Source organism: Taeniopygia guttata, chromosome 2, assembly GCF_048771995.1.
Source record: "Taeniopygia guttata chromosome 2, bTaeGut7.mat, whole genome shotgun sequence".
In the NCBI taxonomy this organism is placed as follows: Eukaryota; Metazoa; Chordata; class Aves; order Passeriformes; family Estrildidae; genus Taeniopygia; species Taeniopygia guttata.
The window spans coordinates 35,533,558-35,555,902 of NC_133026.1; the positions used below are offsets into that span (position 1 = coordinate 35,533,558).

The window sequence follows — 22,345 nt, forward strand, 5'->3', positions numbered from 1 at the left end:
TCTTCAAAAATTCTTCAAAAATTTTTACTTTCACAATTCCTGCAACACTTGAAGTGTACCTTAAGGTAAGCATTGATTTTACTGTTTGCCCATCAATTTTTTTGGGGGAAAAAAAACAACATAAAGAACACCTACCTGAGAACTTATATACTCCAGTGTGCCCTACACATGCAGCTTAATCATCCCCAGGCAGCTTCCCTGACACAATTCCCTTTGGTTGTATTTTATTCCCAAACAACATGTGGCTTTTACCAAAAGGCTTTGTGCACCACTCCCCAGTTATGCAAGCAATGATGTATTTCCATGCAAGCACTGCGGCTACAGCCTAGAGCCTGCACTGCCAGTGGCTCACACAGCAGGAAGGCGAGCGCTGTGCTGCCCCTTGCCCACAGGCAGGCTCTGTGTGCGGCCCCTGGGGTCCCAGCACCCACTCCCACACCCCTCAACATGCTCACACAGATGTACTACCCAGGGCACTACTGCCCAGCTGGAGTGAGTGAGCTGCTGGGCAAGAAAAACATGTGCCCTGCAATGTTTTATAGGAAGTATAAAACAGGACTGAAATACTTTTTCTCAGCTTGTTCTTAAGTGGGAGGTTTAGATCTGGGATGCTCACTTTTCCCTTGAAGATTTTATGGGTGAGCAGAGAACTAATTCTTAGAAAACTGTGACAGCTAGGAAGGATTTTTTAATCCATATTGTACTGAATTTTCAGTCTCTTTACTTCAAGTGCCCTTTACTCCCATGGAAGAAGCGTTCACCTTGTAAAATATTCAATGCTACCAGAGCCACAAGAAATTATCAGGGATGTTCCAAGTTCATATTTCTAGATTTTGTTAATACATTAATCATCAAAACCAATTAAAAGATTACCCTATGGAAACGAATCATGTGAATTTTAATTGATTTTAAACCTATGTCTACTGAGTTCAGCGGACAAATATATATGTATACATGCGGCTTTCATACCTCATATAAAGGAATGAAACAAGAATGATAAAAACCTTCAGAAGATAAGAGGCTCCTGAAGGTTTCTGTTCAGCTTTTCTTAAAAAGAAACAAGAATTCAGCAACAGACATTGCTGCAATCTTTTGCCCAGGCAGCACATCAGTCCTTTGAGTGGTAAAGAGGGTCACACACATAACTCCCCTTTTCATGCCCATTGCCATCAGCTCTTTGGCTGACCTGGCCATGCCCTTCTCCCATGGCCGGAGACAGCAGAACATGGCTTAACTGACATATGACCTAAATCAGATTTACAGACAAATCAAATCCTTACTTCCAGAGAATTTGTTTCAAGGCTTACATTAAGGCAACTTGCAACCTAGGCTCAGCACAGATAAATTTTTAAATCTTTTGTTATGTCGCACTTTAAAAGGTTTACCATGTCTACAGTGGAGACTGACCCCATTCAAGTTTGCCAGAGAAATGGCAACACCACAATATATGGCAACACCACGAAATATTTGAGATTTTAATTTGTGTCAGTACACCAAAGGTATGGCATAGCAGCAAATACAAAATGATGAATCAGCAGCTTAAGATTTTCAATGAGAAAATACTTGTAAATTAAGGACAATATTTTCAAAATAAACACAGCTTCAGAGGCAGAACAATGCAGCAATCTAAAATAAATGTTATAGCACTCTATTTTAAAGACTGTATTAGATATTTTGTCTTGTTTAATGGGGAAGGGAAGATGACAGATTTAGAGTTGGGGAGATGGAAATCATGCAGGCTCTGATTAATCAGAACTGTCTACCCACATTTGCCTACACAAGCAGAATTAAAACCATCAAACAAGTTTTAGGGCCAGATCTCAGAGACTGCAGTGGAAATAATATGTCCTGACATTTTTAGAGTTAAAGTGATAAGAATGAGTACAGTATTTTGTCATAACAAGTCCTGTGGTCATTTGTAGAGGATACCACAGCTCTACTTTTGAGAAGAAAGAGTTAAATTACTCAGAGCCATTACATCCTGTCTGCTGCTTGGCGGGACCACATACTGTGACAGCTGCGAGCTTTACATCCTCTACAAACTGACATTTTACACACATACTGAGTGCATCACACTGTTCAGCTTGTTTTCTCTATTAGCCTTAGCAATTAAAAAGGCAGCACTTTCCCTGCTAAGAGGTGTGCCAACCCCTCTCTTTTGTTTAATGGTTGAACAGCAACCCTTTACCTTTTCATTTAGAAAGGTTTTCTTTCTAAAGGGCATTGATACATGCTACATGTCTCCCTTTCTAAAAAAAGCTTTCTTCTGTTGTGGCTGGGATTCTTTTGTTTGTTTCTTCTTCTTCTTAATTAGTACAGCACAATAAATTTACATTCAGTTCAGACCACATCAGAATAACACCAAAGCTCATCCAGATAACCAAATCTGATACAAATTTAAAATAAAGATCCATTATATAAATTTATGTCATGCTACCCATCAGGGCTTCTTCCACTGCCTTGGTAGAAATTGAAATAACAAATAGAAAATGTTAATGTAGATCAGAGCTACAAAAAAAAACCAAAAAACCACAAAAAAAACCCCCACTAAAAACCCCCCTATCATCTACATAATGAGTCATTCCACTGCTCTGTAACTATCTCTGTAAAAACTATACTTTGCAACACTTAAAACAGCAAGAAGCCTTTACTGGCTCTTGGACATCTTCTGTCACCACTGAACTCTGTCTCCTTCCCCATTTTACAGTCCCTTCTCCTGCCACTGCATTATTCCATGCTGATGGTAAATAAAGGTGAATTCCAACAAGGTTTAACACTTGATCTTCTGGGTACAACACTGTGCAAGTGTGTTGTACAGATCCCTTAGCTTCCAGTCCTTTCACTGATTCCATGACTTTACCTACCTATTATGTCTCAGAAAGCATGAGGAAAGATACATCCTGCCAGCTATTCAAATTGCAGGAGGAGAAAACCAAGGTGGCCAATTCTGCTCTTTCTCTAAATAGGTAAGACCTTTGCAAGACTTCCCTAATGCCTCAACATTCTTCCTTCAGAAAGTTTTTTCTTCCCCATACTCTTCCACTTTCAGCTTGGTGGGCAACATTTTCATAATGCCCACAGAACAGCCACACTGGATCTCAGAAGAGCAAAACTGCCAGGGAAAACCCATCATCCAAATTTTAATTACAGCAGAGAATAATCTGATCACACTGACAAGCCCCATACATGCTATCAGTCAGTTTCTGAAATTGCACATCCCAAATCTTATGTCTGGAACAGGAGATTCTCCGCATTAGCCCTCACAAAGACATGGTGTATTGCAGTACAGCATCTCCTGACACACCAGATGGCACTGGAAGGTTCATTCCTTAATCTGTTGTCCAGCTGTGCTCTCCAGCATGGAATTGTTAGAATTGAAAGCAAATGATTCTCCACCTACAAGGCCTCTAACACTTCAAAGGGCCCTGCTACAAAATACTCTTCTGCTGTGTCCTGGTGTTTTGGCCAACACTCTGCCAACACAGGATCCCCATTATCCTTGTCATGTAGCTTGACAGAAGCTGTCATGAGCCCACACAGATTATGACTAACTTTGTTATGCTATCCTACTGAGATGGAGAATCTTGGATTGGCTGGTTGAGAGCCAAAGTGGCTCTGGCCAGGAATCCGTTTATAACTCGGAAAGCTATTTCCAACATGGCTGTAAGTGATGGTTAAGGAATAGCAGTATGTACTAGGTCAAGCATGTCCCAAATATTTTGTGTACTTAGCATGTCGGGTTTCGTTTCTGCTGAAAGAAATCCAGTTCGTGCACTGTGGGACCATTCTGCAAGGTGAAATGAGGCATATTACAGATGGATCAGTGCATTCACTTCAAAAAGGCACTCCTGATCTGAATTAAAATGCTTGTATGAACACAAGATCCTCTAAACTTCCTGAACCCACAACCTTATCCAGAAAGGAGTTCCACAGATCTGCTTTATAAATAATTATCTGAAATCTCTCTCTCTTTGTTTGCTTGGGCCTGACAAGCACCATTTGCCACTTAGCTCTTATACTGGAAGAGATGGCAAACAATCCCTATTTACCTCTTTCCCATGTTTTAGGAGCTCTCTACCCATTCCATTCCCTGCAATTCTTCTCTTTTCCAGGCTGAAAGGACACACATGTAAAGTCTTCCTAATGTGGAAGCTGTCTGTATCAGTGACCATGCCCACTCTCTTCTCTGAACAATTACTGAGTTAACACAGCCTTCTGAAATAAGGTGCTGTCAAACACAGCTTCCACAGTAGTAGGAAGTAGTATATGCTTGCTGTTTCACACTCTATTAATTTCCTAACAGTTTTAAACACATGGTAAACATTAATGCTTCTTAACATTTGCCTTCTTGATCAGCCCTGACCTAATGTACTCATGAAACCATCTCTCATAACCCCAAAACCTGTTCCTGAGCAGCAACACTGCAATTTGACCCTAAAAATGAGCAAGAATTTACAGTCAAGTCTGTCATAAATGGAATAGCATTTAATGCAATAAAGGAATCATTTTTAAGGCACACATCAGCAATAAGAAAAGCTGCTATTAACGCAGCTTATTAACTCCGCAGCTCCGGAAGTTGTAGCCATTACTATTTGGCCATTTCTCGCTGTACTACAAAATCATCATCTAGTAACAAAACTCTTAATCTTAGTCTCCTGGAATGTTACACACTTACTCTAGCATCTGTCCCATTTCCCCTTAATCTGGGGAAATCTGCCAGTTCTTCAGGCATGTGTGTGCCAAAAGGAGGGATTACGTGTCTAAGGATTTTACACCCTTTACAATACATTCCAAGTGAAATGATCAGGTACTGCCTTTATAGATACACAGCATCTGTTTCTAGCAAACATCAGACAGAACAAAAGAAAACCTTCTAAAAGTTATGCAACTACTTCTTCCCCCAACCCCCTGTGTTATTTTTGCTTCAAGCCACAAAGAATTTAAGCCCATCTTTTCAAACACAGAAGTATTGTGTGTATCCAGTTTGCTGTGGAAGAACAGTGCTGACCAATCTGGCCTAAGTGCTTCTACTGATCTGCGTGGGCACCTGGATCTGCAGAAGGCCAAGCTGTGGTTTGTCTATAGGGGCCTATCCAGAATATGCAGTTTTTTTAGCATATGAAGGAGGACAAACAGAGCCAAGCAGTTCTCCATGCCTTCCTGCTGTACCTAAGCCTGCCTACCTAAAGGGCTGCCTTCTTTAGAACTGCAAGGCTACAATGACTTGTGTGATCATGCTGCCCTGACAACCAACGGAGATCCTCTGTGCAGTTAATCTAGCAGACATCTGTAATTTTGAGACAGATAGCCCTGACTTTCATTGCTCACTGTCACTCACATTTCCTACCCTCCAAAAAAAGCATGAGGTCAAGATCGGAATTGTGTCGTACAAACCCAGAATGTGGTGAACTAGCATCACTGTTAACATTGCATCCCTTCACTTCGGCTGCCTGGCTGGTACTGCTGCAGCACAGATCAGTACATGAGAGTCTGTCTCACAGTCTTGGAGTGTTTTGATCTACAAAAAAAAGTCAAAGAAGAAAGACTGTACACATACCTTCAAGACAGTCCACTGCTCTACCACAATTGCATCATAGCCCTGCGTGGCTTTACTGTCTTCCACAGCAAAATCTTCAAAGAGAAATACTCCATCCATTGTCCCGTGTAAAGAATCTGTGAAAACACAGGGCTGCCTGTAAGCTTTATAGAAGACATTCCACGTGTAGTGAGGCATCTGAATTTATTAACAATATATTCTTCTATGGATGTTACTATGAAGTTCATAGACATTCTATGATAGTCTAGCTCTATTAAATGAATGAGACTTGTATCTCTAGCAGTTTAAAGAGCAATCCTACTCCCTAATAGCAAAGCTTGCTGTCCAGTCTGTTATTCCTTTGCCATCAGAAACCACAGCTCTCCCATTCTGAGCAGGCAAAAGTGATTCAGTCCTCAGTTCAGCAGTACTGCTCACCTGCTTGAAGCTATGAACACACTAAAGACCATGTATTATGTCAAAGTGTTATTTTCAAGGGGTTTTGAAGGTATACTGATTTATTTTTATGATATTTATGACATTGATACTTGGGACTATATCCATTCATTCACACAAGTGAGAACCCTGCACATGGATCAGCCCTTGCAGATACAGTGATCTACGTGGACTAAGGATGATCTGGCATATCCAAACAGTGTGAAAGAAAAGATACATTCATAACTATTTAATCAATTTATGAAGGCATTTTGACCATCTGGTTTAGTGCCTCTCTGTTCTCATTTGCATTCCCTACATGTTCAGCCTTTTTTCAGACAACACATCCTCTTAAAGTTACTTGAGCAGCACTTTCTCCTTTAACACAGCCAAACACTCCATAACCAGCAATCACTCCTATATACCAGAACTTAGGTTTTTGTCAGCTCCATGACAGAAGAGAAACAGAGCAACTGCAAAAACCCCAACCTTATCTTTCTTTGTTAAAATAAGCTGATTGATGGAACAACAGAATTACATTTAGGGAAACTGTAAATAAGCAGGACTGTGCTCTTTACAAACAGAGAAAACTCTTTTCACATTGTCAAGAAGTGCCTTTTTCAGCCTTTCTAACATGAACAATATATCTACCCTGTATGACTGATTGTAAAGACCTTGCTTATCCCCTCCCCAAATGTTGTATCTTGCATGATAGTTTCCTTACATTACTAGAAACACTATATTCCTTGATCTGGTATAATACATGTTTTTGAAATGCAGTCACACATGCCAAACTGACAGATTCTTGAATTGACAGGGGAGTTTTCTGGATAAGCCTGCTTAGGTGTTTCATCAGGGTCACCCTGCTTTTTTCGTGGATGTTACAAGGTCAAGAAATGCCAGCAGGAAGGAATTGCTGCCTCCAAGAGAAAACATGTATCAAACTCAGAAACAATTTTCACAAAGGAAGCAGTGAGGAGGATTAAGGGTCTTCTTACCTCTTGCAGACACAATCTCAGTCAATATCTTCCAATGTCATTATATGATCTAAATTCAATTTATTATCTGGAAATAACAAATTTGTTGCAGGCAAAGGCCAAAACAGATCAGACTCCAGCATCTGGAAGCTTATGTCTACACACACACACTGCAGCAAGACTGCTGCTGCAGGTGTCAGTGCACAGTCCCTCTGCTTCTATTTACACAGTCCCTTATCCTCTTTTGCAGTCAAGTCATTAAGATGCAAGTCAGGAGATGCAAATACTTGTCTCTAAACTAAAACAGCTTTTTTTTTTTTTTTTTTTTTTTTTTTTTTTTGGTTGTTGGTTCACTTGTGACAGAAAAAAAGCTGTAAACCACTTACTAGGGATTATCCTTGAGATTCTGTTGGGAGACTGAAAGAAGAAGAAAAATACTCTGTCTACTTTCACACTGTTTCCACAGCCAGGTTTCCTGCAAGTCTACTTAAAATAAAGAGAGCCGACGACTCCTCACCACTACAGCAAGCCAGGATTACACATTGCTCCAAGGTGGATGAGCTGGACTACAAAGCAGTAACTCCTGTCATTCAGACAGATTTCTCATCCAAGTGAGAAGAACAGACATTTTTGTTGTGAAACAACAGGCCAGATCACTAAGTAGCTGGGTTACAGGTTTGAAAACACAGGGACAGCAAGCTTGCCACATACCAAAGGGTCCAAGATTTAATTACTGGATTTCATTCAAAAACAGCACTTTGTTAGACCTGAGACTACAAAGGGGGAACCAACTCCATTTCTGCGAAATAGCACATTCCAACACCCAAATCCATATCCAAATCTATTTCAGGATGCTAATATACAAATAGTCTAATTTTCCAAAGCAGGGATGACAGGACAGCACCTAAGACTGAAAGCAGATCCCTACTAGACACAGACATCCAGATCTTGCCAGGGCAGCTTTACACAGCACCAGTGCACTGTTCCTGTATTGTGAATTCCTTTAATGAAATTCAGTGTCACACTGTTGGCACAACTGCAGCTTGAGCTCTCCCCCCGCCTCGTGTTTGCCAGCTAATTAATAAGCGATCACAACACAATCAGCAGGCGTGTGTTTACACTCACTCGTAAATCATCCTTTATGTTTCCCTCTGCTGAACATCCCACTCATGCAATTTACAGCTTCCACATATGTGAATATGATGGCACATATGCAAAGTTTTAGAAACCAATAGCTGAGCTTGGGAGACCCTACAGGCAGCAGAAACTTCACTTGGCAGTGCTGAGTTTATGGTTGGACTCGTGATCCTTAAGGTCCTTTCCAAACGAAATGATTCTAAGGTTTTGCTTCCTTGTTGGAAGTACAATGATTGCTGCTGAAGGCTACATCCATCAATCATACAATCCATTGATTTTTTTTAATGGTTTTTTTTGCTAGTAAAGAAACCCATGGAAAATGAGAAAACTGGAAGGGGAAAATGAAGACGCAAAGACAGCTGCAAACGTAAAGAACAGGGTCTGTTCAACAGAGTGATGCTGCTGAAAAATTCTACAGAAACTGGTTGATGACAATCACCAAGATTTCCCTCTCAACCAGAACCAATCTCCACTCCCTACCTGTCACACCACAGTGTTTTAAACATTCATGCCATGAATGAACCTGCCAATTCTCACATCTCACACCTTGGCTGTGCATTTTCAATGCACAGGTTCAATACAACTGCTCATGGCTTTATCCAGTTGCTTTATCTTCAAAATCTCCAAGAATGCAAATGGCATAATTTTGTGGGCAGCCTCTTCCAGAGTGAATCTTTTCATGATGAGGAAGTGGTTTTTTATATCCAAAAATAACCTCTCTTATTTCAATTTTCTATTTTTTCCAATCCTCTTACCACACACTACAATCAAGGGCCTGGATCCACCCTTTTGATTGTCTTCTCATAGGTACACTGCCAGGCACTGTTAGGTCCCCCAAAGCTGTCTTTTCTGCAGGCTGAATTAACTCTCTCAAGTGCTTGTTCATCTTCAGCTTGCTGCCTACTAAAATTCCCCTGGAACTTTCAACAGAGCTGCTACCTAGCCAAGCTGCCCCCAGCCTGGATTAGTGAAAAAGCCTCTCCTTTCCCAGAGGCAGAACATTTGCCCTAATGGAATTTCAAACAGCTCTTGCTGTCATGTTCTTCCAGCCTGCCCAGGTTCCTCTGGACAGCAGCCCAGTTCTGAGGCACATCAGCTGTCTCCTGAGTATGGGATCATCCACAATTTTGACAAAAGCAAGCTTCGTTGCCTCCTGTGCATCATTGATAAAACTGTTAAACACAACAGGCCCCGGGATAGACCTCTGTGGTACTCCACTCTTTACTCCAGGTAAACTGTGTCCTATTAACCACGACCCTCTGAGTCTAGCCATGTAACCAGATTTTTACCCATCTAGGCTGCATGGTCCTAGCTTGGATACAAAAATATTGTGGGAGCCTCTGCCAAACTCCCTTGATGAATTCACCCAAAATGACATCTGCTGCTTTCTCTTCAGCCACAGATCGTTATTTTATCACAGAAGACAACAGTTTCAAGTATGTTCTACTCTTGTTAAATCCATGCTGAATGTCCCCAATCACTGTCCTCTCCTTCATATATCCTTGACTTCCAAGAGGACCTACTCAGTGATCCAGCCAGAAACAAAGTGAGGCTGACCACCCTGTGGGTCCCTGGTTTGTCCTTTTGGCCTTTTTACAGACAGGTGCAACATTTGCCTGTATCTGTGAAGACTAAGGCAAAGGAAATACCAAGTATCTCAATCTTATCTAGATGTATCTGATCTTTTTTGCATATCGTCACGTAGGATGAGGTGGATCACAACACAAGTCCTATGACTGTATCAGTCCAAGTCTAGACTTCCATTGATTGGCACGTTATGGTGACAACTCATACACATATTCCTGCAGGGCAGACTTTACAGATACATTTATTCAGCTGGATGTTACCTAACCTGCCTACAAAGATCAGTCATCTAAAGCTTTAGATGGTAAGTTGGTCTTTCCAGTTTTCACTGTTTCTTATATAAAATATTTCCTGATTCTAATGCAGTTGTAGTTTCTTTTGTTACTCTCTTGTTAACAAGATTCAGTTCCTGGAACATAGCCTAAATTAAAAAGTTTCTTAGAAATTCCAAATATTCATCCATTTGCAATAGCGCAGTAAGAAATGCCAATAAAACAAAACATTTTGTCTTTGCTGTTTGTAGTATCATTTCCCAATCTCTACTCTTGAATTTCCCAACTCAATCTCTTCACTCTTCCTTAAAGAAAAGGCTCCAAAAGTAGAGGTTACAATCAATGTCCTTCCTCTGAAAATGTTTCATTACCACTGCATCTTTTATTAAGGTTTCCTACTGTGCACAAAAAGCTATTTTCACTGGGTTGTATAAATATTTGATGTAGCTCAATTGACAAAAACGTATTTTGATGTTCTTGCTTCTGATTTACAGGAGGTATATGGGAAAAGATTACTTACTTTACCATGACAGCTGTCTTGGCAGGTGACAATTTTCCTCCTGTTGTCTTTGAACTACAAATTCTCCTTATCTAGGAAAACTAACCTTTAGGCTGCTGTTGCTCTCAATGAGGAAAACTAGCTCTCTGTGGCTTTACAGGGTACGTGACCCGAATGTCTGCCTTTGTTTGCATTTGCATTCCTCCCCCCTTCTGAATCTTTTCACCTTCATTACACACAGAGAAAATAATTCCATATGGATGATAAAAATCCCAGTACTTCTGTGGCTAAGGTGACAATAATCGGCCAAAGGCATCACCAGCGCATCTCTGTCGGAGACAGATGACAGAGACAATCAATCGGACTCTCTTAAAAACCTGACTACTTTCTTGTTCCAAGAAAGTCACATTTTGTTTCATTCGCTTTGTGTTTAAGTACTGTCAGTGTTTTCTGGCTGGTTGGCTGCCTTTTCCTAGGTTTGAAAGGCAGAAAATTCACAGACAGAATGATACAACAAATACAAAAATGCTAGGCACTTAAATAGCTGCAGTTCAAAACAACTGAAGATGAACAGGTTTGTGATTACTCTGTTAAGACATCAAAATATAACCTTGAAGAGGTTTGAGACACTTCCTGCCTACTCACAGTGCTGATTGGAGACTTGCTACTACAGGAAAGTAGGAGACACACCTGTTACTTCCTTTCCATTTGGCATTAATCTGTAGCTTGCTGCTACAGACTCCATTCTCACTAGAAGAGGACAAGGGTGAATTCCTATAGTCACTTTAGATCACTAGGCAAGATCAGTTTACACCTGGGAGAATTACAGGCAGAATTATCAATTACTAGAGTTGGATGAAAAACACCAGCAAGTAACTGAAGTGCAAATTTAAATAAATAACTTATCTGCCCACATGAGAACATTCAAGGACCAAGCAGGCTACTGTTTCTAACTCACCAGAAAAATCTGAATACATTTAATATATGATGTAACTCTGCATGGTTTACATATTGTGATCAGCAATTATGTTATATTTCTGTTTATAATTATCTGGTACAATAAGCAAAAAGAAACAATTGTTACCCGTGAACTTTAAAGCTCCTTTAAAGACTAATTATTAAATTGTTAGCAGAAGGAAGAAACAGATTTATGACTACTGACAATCTGGAAATCTTCACTTCATTGGGTATTCCAAGGACAAGGGGGAAAAGAAGAAAATAATAACCCTGCTTTTAAGTCTAATAAGCAAAATAATGAATTCATACTTTAAGCCAAAAAGAAAACCAGACCCCAGAACAAAGAAATGTGATATAGCAAATTAAAGAAGGTATGCTGATACTACCTTAATTTGGAAGAGGATTACTCAGTGAATAAGACTAGATATGAAGGCTGCCATAGAAGTTTAGAAAAAAGTAAGGAGCTGAGAAGCTCACTGACCCCTACTTCTCCTCTTATCCCCACCTACCCTGTGTTGTTTGATATTGACTGGCATATGAGTGACAAAGCTGTTACATTTCTCTGCAGCATAGAAAAAAATTTAGTATTTAAATGATAAAACATTTAATTGCAATTAATAGCAACTTAGAGATACTATTAGTAAATGTTCTTCTACTAGCATAATACACTTTCAAAAACCTAGTTTCAGCTTTTTGATTTCAAAACTTTTTCCTCCTGTAACCCTAAAATGTTAATAAAAGTGTTTATTAATTGTTCTTCTTCAATCACTAATCTAACTTAATCCCGAATCTGTCCACTTTTACATAATTAGTTGTCCTGTTTGCATTGAAACTTTATTGCCAGTATTCAAGCCTACTTTATCTATGTCCACAGGCAGTTATCCAGCACTCCTCACTCTGGTATCCAAGTACATGAACCTCCCACAGGGCTCTGCTATGTAAATGAACTCTAAAAGTTTAAATAAAGGAAAATGCTGTGTTTAAAACATTTTAGAGTGAACTGACAAGCAGATTTTATTTAAAAAAACCATTGAGTCTGATAACTGAGCCTGATAGAGCCAATTAGCTTTGCCTCTGTGCAATTTATACACATAAACTAAATGACTGTTTTAAAGCAAGTTAACTAGCAATTACAAGGCCTTCCAGGAAGCTGTGTGAAAGCATTCCACCAGCTGAACTTTAGACCTTCCCTTTTTTTGCTACTTGTTTGTAAAATGACAAATTAGGATTGCCTGTTAATTTCCTGATTGACTTTTACCAGAACTGAGTCATATTCCTGTGTTTTATCCTGGGTTCTGGAATTCAGACCAGCAGTAAGAAGATGCTCTGGAAACAGCTCCCCTATAATTTTGATGCATAAACCAAGTAATCTTAGTAGGAATGTGAAATCTCTGGGTTACCACAGTCCTTTTGAAAAATGTAAAAAAAAACAAAATTAGGTAAATTTTCCATAAGCACTTTAACAATGAAGTATACCAGTCACATAATTTTCCAAGAAAATTAATCCAGCTGCAACATCAACATTTTTATGTTCAAGTACTTCCCTTGAATTGCTCTCATGGCTCCTTGGTTATGTCTCTTGGATCTATGCACACAAGTCTTTCTATGTTCAACAGGCTTGCCTTCAAAGCCATGATAGCCACAAGTGTGGTACAGACTGGCTACAGTACTAACCTGGACCCACTGTCACTCGTCCACAACATGCAAAAATCTAGGATTTTTAATCTTCGTAAATTAAAATAAACATTTATCCATCACTCATAGCTAAGATGGAACAAACATATAAGACAATTTAGTAAAACAGTGTGCCATCAAGGTGGAAATGGTCTCTGCAAGAACTGGAATTAATTGATTTCTTGTTGGCCAGATAAAACTCGAGTCCTTGCACCGGCCTGCAATCAGAGCCAGATGCAGCATCTGGCCAGACAGCAAAGTCACCCTTCTATGTATGTCATCTGTTTTGCAATCTTATTAGTTTAATTCACTTTACTTGGTACTGTTTATTAACTCTGTATATTTCTGCAATTACAATATCATCTCTAGTATGTTTATAAAACACAATACATGATCTGTTTTCCTTATTCAAATGCCAAAATATTTTCTGTACTTTCGTTCCATTTCACAAAGAGGTCGATCCAATACAAATCTGCCCCAAGTCTATATTAAAGTACCTCCCAAATAACTTCTCTTCAAAGATAATGACCTCCATTAGAGGAGAAAGGAAAATAATCACAGCATAATGCTTTCTGTAATTTCCATACCATTTACCATTCCAAGGCTGAAGATGGCGTTTACCAGTGAGCCTCCTTTCCTGAAGTGATCTGTCATGTGCTCCAGCCAATTTGCTTCTAAGCTGTTGACAGTCTGCCCATTCCTGGAGATCCTCATAGGGATAGTCACTGTATAATACTGGCTGCATTTTTGTGGGGTCTGGGGCTTGTTGAAGAGAGCGAAGATCTCTGCTTCTACCAAAGAGTAAAAAAATGGAATCATACAACAACTGTATAATAAAATTTCACCTAAAAGAATGCATAACCCACTGTTTGCCCTTGCCTAATTACACTGTGCAACAGCAAAAAATTCTTCAGGATGTGGTTATCTCCTTAACACACTTCTGCAGGACGCTCTCAACAACACAGGATTTTGCTTACCTTTACAGTATTTCACACTCACAATGGATTCACTGTTGACAATAAAACATTTAAAGACAGTAATATCTGAATACTAATGCACCATTTCTCTATGGGAATCATCAGCTCAAATGTGAAATCTTACTGCAAATTTAGAAGGAATTACGTTCTGTAGATCATGGCCATTATAGTATTAAATAACTCAGTTTTGATAACACAAAAGCATGGAAAAAGCCAATGGCAGCCTCATCTCAAGAAAATGCAATGAATCATTCATGTAGAGACTCTGGTAGCTGCTTTGTTGATTTACTCTGGATCTGAGCCAAGGTGAGACATTAACACAACAGCAAATGAATTTTAAAAATGGAATTGTGAAGGGTCTTAAAAATTAGCACATCTTCTAGACTCTTTTCCATGTCTCCTCCAGTATATTTTAGGAGCAGTTACTATAGGAAAAAAAGTCATTGCTGACAGCAAAGCTGAGCTTTCACAGCCCTAAACTGGAATTAACTTTAAAAGCAGATTTCCTTCTCAGAATGGTAGAACCATAATTAAAATAACAAAAAAAAAAAAAAAAAATAAGTTGGCCATTATCATTGTACTTATTAATGGACATGGAAATAAATGGTAGAATTTCTATTGACTTCCAAATGCCATAAATTTTCCCCAAATATATTAATATGAAAGGTAAAGGCTATACATGAAATCCCTTCACTCAATAAGCTCCTGTTGTTTCCAAGCTATTAGGTTCTATCCTCAAGCAAAAGTAAAGAAAGAGATGTCAAGGGAAATGTTAAGATTGGTCTCTAACAAACATCACTGAGCAAAAATCAGTGTGTAAATTGAAAAAGATATCAGAAGGGAGATGTTCAGAAACAGGCTAGCAGCACTGGAAGAGAAGAGCTGGAAGCTCATAACCAACATGAAAAGAGGCCTAATGATCTCAGACATGAACTATATTTTAAATAGAATAGAAAGGAATAAACATTAATGTGAATCTTCCTGCTGTTCACCACTTGTTTAGAAAGAATTAAATTATGATAATCCTAGCTCAGAAAAGCACACACAGAATGCTTCTCTCATCATTTTGATTCTGACCCCCAGAAGAGTCATTTGTTGGAAAAGGAGATCTTTCTGGTGCATATTAAGATAAGAGAAGCTGGACATGACCCAGCAATGTGTGTTCACAGCCCTGAGAACCAACCCTATCCTGGGCTGCACCCAAAGCAGCGCGGCCAGCAGGACCAGGGAGGGGATTCTGCCCCTCTGCTCTGGTGAGACCCCAACTGGAGCACTGCATCCAGCTCCAGGCTGGGCTCCAGGCAGCTCTGGGCTCCCAGCACAGGAAGGACACTTGCAATGGAGTCAGAGGAGGCCACGAAGATGATTAGAGGAATGAGGCACCTTTCCTATGAGGAAAGGCTGAGAAAACTTGGGCTGTGCAGTCTGGAAAAACCTGGAAAAACTTCCAGTACCTGAAGGGAGACTATAAGAGAGATGAAGAGAGATTTTGTACCAGGCATGTAGTGATAGGACATGGGGTGATGGCTTCAGACTGAAAGAGGGCAGGGTTAGATTAGACATTGGGAAGAAATTCTTCATGCTAAGGGTTGTGAGACCCTGGAACAGATTGCTCAGGAAAGCTGCGACTGACCCATCCCTGGACAACCTGATCTAGTGGAAGGTGTTGTCTAACCCAAGTCACTACTGTAACAGTTTTCACCAGTGACCCCAAATCCTCAAGCATGGCCAAAGACACTCTTCAGTTTAGTTCTAAGTAACACAGCGCTTTTGAACATACTATTGGAACATCTGTGCCTTGTTCACAGGCAAATATTTTTCAACATTGTGTTGAAAAGCCTTTTATAAATGAGGGAAGTGAATGTGCACTACAAAACATTCAGGAATCAAGTGAAGAAGCATAAAAGTAACACTTGAATAGTATAAAAACTTAAATAAAGAACATATTTAAGATTCCACAAATAGTAAGGAGTATTTTTTCCTGAACTTTTATGTAGGAGAGAAGCAGTTTAAGAGTGCTAACGTCCCATGGAATACGTAGAGGAAAAAAAAAACCAACCACCTGATGCTTTCAATCTTCACACTCCCAAGGAAGGATGGGGAACTGGTGCCAAAAACTGAAATACATTTTCCATGGGAGGAAAAGGGAGTGCTGTAATAAAAAAATTCATTCAAGAGCAATAAAGAAATCAGCAGTGTTGTACAGGATTTGGAAAAATTCTACTTTAGATGACCTATCATGCAAAACTGCCTTCTCAGACCTTCAGTCTTAGAAAGTATTTGCATACCTCAGCAATTTAAAAAATGCATGAAAAATAAAGCTAAAAGGAGCTCAAAGAAAGGTAACTGAAAAAGCTAAATACATTTTAAAAATAAACTCTCTTTTCTGGCAAATCAGCAGCAATCTTGGGGTGTTACAGACAAAAGTTGGGAAGACTAGAGGTGATCAGTTTCACATTATGCAGAAATATTAAGAACATGGTTACTTGTAGCAAAATAATTTCAGTCTTCAGTAAGGAGAGAAATAGCATCAAAGAGATGATTAAACTTGCTAAGTTAACTCTCTCGAAAATAGCATATAAAAAAGACAAAGAACTGATATGGTTAGACTTGCAGATAACTAATTTTTAACTATAAAACTGAGAGGTTTTATGTGTAAAATTATAGTGCTGGGACAACCCACCCCTAAGGTTGTAGAAGAGAAGAGATTGTTCCAACAACAGCTATGCTTTGACCCAGTCTGGGTGCCCCCTTGCCCAACAAAAACTGAAGAAATTATGTTGGAAGGTTACTAGAGTGTGATGCAAATTGGATCCAAAGGATAACTACACCAAACTGCAATGGAAACCAAGACAATAATCCAAGGAGTACAATGCAAAGTCATTCTGGGTCCTATATATGAAATTCCCACAGGGGTAGGATTGTTTGACTGAATGTATGAAAAGTCTTAGAGAATAGGGATAAATTGAAGTCAAGGACAGTACCAGCTTTAGAAATTCCACTTACATTCCCCCTGCATAGATTTGCAGCCTGTAAGGAAATTAAGGAAAGCAGTAAGAGAAATTAGTGCAAACATGGTTTTCTTGGATTTAAACAAATATAGAAAGAAATGTATTTTGAGGCTGAAACTGGAAACACAGCAAAAATATTTTTCCTCTTAGTTTTGTAAATTACTCTGGTCTACATCCTATTTTGAACTACAGTTCCTGCTACAGAAGTAACATTTGAGCAACAAACACCTTAAGAAGGGTATTTTAGATCTCAGCTGAGACTTGTGGTCTTTGATGGCATAAAATGACATTTAAGAAGTGGAAAGACGACCCAAGAAAAAATATGTCAAAGAAATGAAAGAAATAAAACTAGTACATGGGTAAAAATCTTAAAAACCAAATGATAACTGGAAGCCAAATTATTACAAGCCCCATTACCAAAATTTTATTATGAATTAGCAAACATGAGTCATTAAGGAAAATAACTGCTGTTTTCCAGTTATTACAATTCTGACTGGAGCACTGACCCCCACACTCACTGTAGGATACTAGGAGACCTCAGAGTCCAGATCACATATATTCGTGCTGTTCCTGAGGTGGTTTAATTCCAGCTATATGTTCACCTGCTACAAAGGGGCTAACTGTGCAAGTCTTTGTGAATTATTCCTTCTAGGGTTGCAAAAGCTTGTCAGGTAGATTAACAGGGCTTTTTATTCAAACAGACAAAAAGGACACAAAGATCAAGAGCTCTCAGGGTATGGCAACAAATACAGACATGAACCAATTCAGCTGAACAGCAGACAAAAATAAGTCTTTACACTCAGGCATACATATGGGCCACAACAAAGCTGCACCTGCTTTTATCATCTCTTCCTTTGCCATCTGACTCCTGCTCAGTTGCTGTGAACTGTGTAGCCATGCTGAAATCAGGTAAAGTGGCTCATTTGGGGAATCTTTTCTTCACTACCTCAGTGGCAATGTCCCCTCTGCATCCCCACCCCACAAAGGAGCTGGGAACGTAATTGAGGCAATTTTAACTTGGCTTTTATGTACAAGAGGTCACTGCAGTACTTACTGCCAGTAAGTGGTTTTAAACATCGTGCTGGCGTTTCATTCTCTGCAAGTCCATTCGTCTTGTCTGCTGCTTCTCTCACACTCAGGTTCTCACGTGGAGACTGTTCTTCACTTCCCTTCACAGAATTGGAATTCAGCTCTTCAGCAGCCTGTCCTTCACCTCTACAGCCCTCTCTGGATGTGGCACACTGGTCAGCATTTTGCTCACCCTGTGTTGGAGTACTGCATCCATCAGTGCTGTCTATTTTCTCACCATCCGGTGAAGCATGATCCTCGGGGTAATTTGAAACATTTTTATTATCTCTTGATTGCATGGAGTTGTTACTGGCAGGTGTCAGGGATGCGCTGACAAGGCAGTTCTTTTGGGAATGGTACTGAGGTATAATTCCAACAAATTTCAAGCCTTGACTTGCAGCATCTTGAATCTACAAGTTAAAGAAGATTAGATTTTTAACTGTCAAGCTGTCTTAGCTAAATAGAAACACAGAAAATAACACCCTTTAAGGCAACCAGCATGTAATTTTGCTACTTTTGTCCACTACCACTAGAAATTGTCATGTTGCATTTATATAAAAAGGTACACCGTAAAGAAGCAGGATGAAAAGTTGCCCAAACCATCTGATATAATGTGAAGGGAGGAGGGAGGAAAAAAGAGAAAATGCCCACATATTTCTTCACAAGAGACAAATCTTATTTATAATAAAATACTAGAAGTGGTATTTCTTACAAAAATACTTTTGTATTGATCATAAGAAATCGGAGACTTATTATATCTTCTGCTGTATTATGTGTATGATTATGACATTTATGCAAGGAAAAGCTTATTCATTCTATAACAACAGTTGTTGTTTGTCCTATTTTGGATTGAGGCACAAATGGCAAACTTTCACATAATGAGCGCATAAAAGCAAAGCTATTTTAATAGAGCACTTTGGGGAAGATACAGAACTCAGAATAGAAAAAGGCATTGTGACATAAGCTAAGAAGAAGAAAAAGGAAACCAAAAGGCTCTAACATTAATCCTTTACACTTCAGGTAAAGGAGGAAAATGAAGGAATCAGATCAAAAAAGATCCTAAGAAAAAAAGCATCGGGCTAGTGGTAATGACAATTAGATAAAGCCAGCATTAGCTAACAAAGGTTTGAGATGAAGCAGAAAGAGAAATCTCTTTCAGGCAGATTCTGCGCTATGGAGTCATCAGCTTCACACTCCTCAAACCCAGGAGAAGTGTGAGTGTGAGACAGACTTCTGTGAAAACATATGAGTGTCTACTGCTTCATTTATCAAAATCATTCACCAAAATGAAAAGGGTTCCATTTAATGTATACTCTTCACATAACATAAATTCTAAATACACATAAATCTTTCAAAAATAAATGCCTTGAGAATGGAGAAATAATTTCACTTTGTCTGCATAATACAATTCCAAAGAGTTAAAAGTGCATTAATTCATTGCTTATTCTCAAGTTAGCATGAACTCAGGAAAAACAGTTCAGTGGGACTTTTTTTTCAGTAGCAAGTAAAAAGGAAGAATTTTGTATCTTTTTCAATATTTTTCAAATTTAGGAGGAATCACTATTACATTTTCCATGTTAAATTAACTCTTCATTTCACGATCACAGGAATTTAAACAGAGGCCTCCAGGAAACAAGGCAATGGTCTTCATAGGTGTTTAGCCTGGGAAACATGGCTGACTTAACTAAAGCTTACTGCTAAACAGGACAATAAAAATACCATTAGCAGTATCCTGGCCAAAAGGGTATCTGTCTAAAAAGAAAGTTAGCTTTTACTTTGCTTGGGAAGGTTTAAGTGAGTATCAGTGACAGATGCATTTATAATGTGCTCAGTGGTGCAGACTCTCCATTGTAACTCAATTATTACTTTTTTACATAGTTAGTGATAGAGTTACAAATTCATTTCATCTCCTATCACTCATGTACAGACACAACACTACATTTGTTTAGTAGGTTGCAGGGCAGCTAATTATAGAAATCTAACTAGTATGCAACTGTTAGAGAGTTTAAGGACAGTACATATGTGGTAATATTACTGCCCCTGGTCAATAAAGACTGCTTGTCAATCTACATCAGACTCCCACGCTGTGATACGGAGGAGAGAACAGCTTTCACAGATACTGTAGCAATGTTTTACAGTCCCATCTTACTCAAAAAAAATTGTATTTGTTCTAAGGAGTACCTGAAGCTGAGGTGTTTCTTTTGAGGCTCTTGTTCTCAAAATAGAAACATGAGGAACTGAAAACCAAATTACAATCTTACCTGTATTGGCCAAACAGCTTAGCAGAAAGGTTGGAAAAAAGAGTTTGTATCTTCAAGGCCCTTTCCCAACAAAGTTAATACTGTAATTAATTACCATAATTAATTACTGTTAATATGGTAATACTGTACATACCTAACACAAAATCTTATTTAAACATGCATTTCAAAATTTCCCAATGACATATGGCAAAACCAAGCATCTCATTATTCTCAAGAAAGCAAATGTAGCAGGAAATGCTACATCAAAAGTGTGATGCAAACTGCAGAACAGGAAAGTGATGTATTAGCAGACACAGTCTCTCAACTTCTCACAAAGCCATGAAGAAGCTATCTTTCATCAGAAAGTAAAAAGGCTGAACATATTCAAACTACAAGGGCAATTTGCTTTTCAGGATCCTGCTGAGAGCTTAAATATTATGAAATTTTAGTTGCCTTCACATCCAGCCTGAATTATGCCATCCAGTAGAATCACATTTCTGTTTCCTGTATTTCAAAGATTGACTATATGAACTTTAAAATAAAAATAAAAAAAAACCCTAACCCAACTGACCAAACAAAAAATGCCACAAAACCAAACCCACAACTCATTAACTGGAGAGGTTGGACCCAGGAGATACACAGGACAGAAAGACTGTTTCTGTAAGCGACCTGCAGGTTTTGGGCCCTCTTGCAGCATCCTGTGCTGGAACACACAGACAGTTATGTCTGTCACAGCCTTCTGGGAAAGTATCTCAGCAGATGCAGGGTTGGGAATCAATAAGAAGGCAAAGTATGGGAGAAACAAGGGGTAAAGCTGAAGTGAATGGGAAGAACATGATGCTAGTTGGACAGGGTCACCCAAGACATATTCCAGATCAGATAAATAACATAATTACTTGTCTTTATGTGCCAGTGTAGAGTACTAACAAAGGTCTGTGTTACACTGCACTAAATGAAAGGAAAAAACATAAAAACAACAACTACATTTCTACCACTTTTTAGATCAGATAAAAATCTAGATTTAAAATGCCCTTACACTAGGTGACCAATATTAACTTCAACTGTTTTATGACAATTTTTATACCTTGAATATACTATATACTTGCCCTTTATATCTTGGGAAATTCTGACAAGGGAAATTCCAACAAAATTTAAGAAAAAAAATTCTTTGCTTCTTTCCCCAGATGGGAACAGAAACATTTTCACTGCCTCATAAAATGCTGCTTGGTTGATATTAACCACAAACACAAGACCAGATCTCCATCACAAAAGATGTTATTGTTCAACCACAGAAGCAGAACTTAAGTCATTTATTTCAATATGGATAAACCCCCAAGTGGGTACATCCAAATTCATTTGTAACTGGCTTGCAACAAATTGGATTTATGGCCATTTAAAAATAGAATCGTCTTAAAGAAGGGGTGAAATTTCATGTGTACAGAGGGCCAAGGCAGTTTAACAATTTAATGTCATCCCTATAATTTGCTTGATTAGAAACCTGGCATTTTCCCCGAGGGGAAAAAAATGACAGTTTTAGCCTTCACTGTCTGTGAAATAAATATCAATTCTCCCACGAACTTTAGAAGGAATAGGAACAAGCACCATGCCCAACCCTGAAGTCACTACCCTAATTGAATTTTAGCTGGGGCATTTGTGTTAACATTCTTAACATTTGGGAAGTGTTATTGTTTATTTCAGAACTGCCTGACTGCTATTTTTATACCACATTTGGAAGAAAGGAACCATCAGCAGCACAAAGCAGTGTCACTAAACATTACGTTGATGCAGCAATTTATGTCCCATCTTTTTAAATATTTCTGGTTCTCTTGAAGGCTCCCTACCCTAATTAGAAAATGGCTGACAGTCTAAATTAAAGATATGTAAAACCACGCCTGGCAACAGCATGGCTGAATGATGAAATCCTCTCCTCTTTTCTGGAAAGTACTTGTTTTACTCTGAGGCTCTCACAGTCATGTGG

General features: G+C 38.9%; 1 protein-coding gene across 2 annotated transcripts in view; it reads right to left on the reverse strand.

The window, feature by feature from the left end:
• The window catches only part of RFTN1 (raftlin, lipid raft linker 1), a 95,100-nt gene that overhangs the window by 12,583 nt on the left and 60,172 nt on the right, over positions 1-22,345 (reverse strand). For both annotated transcript variants that reach the window (XM_072925682.1, XM_030264931.3), the window contains exons 5-7: positions 18,114-18,537; positions 13,659-13,862; positions 5,558-5,673 (exon numbers count right to left, since the gene is read on the reverse strand). In XM_072925682.1, the coding sequence (XP_072781783.1) occupies positions 5,558-5,673; positions 13,659-13,862; positions 18,114-18,537 (744 nt within the window). The remainder of the gene's footprint in view (positions 1-5,557; positions 5,674-13,658; positions 13,863-18,113; positions 18,538-22,345) is intronic.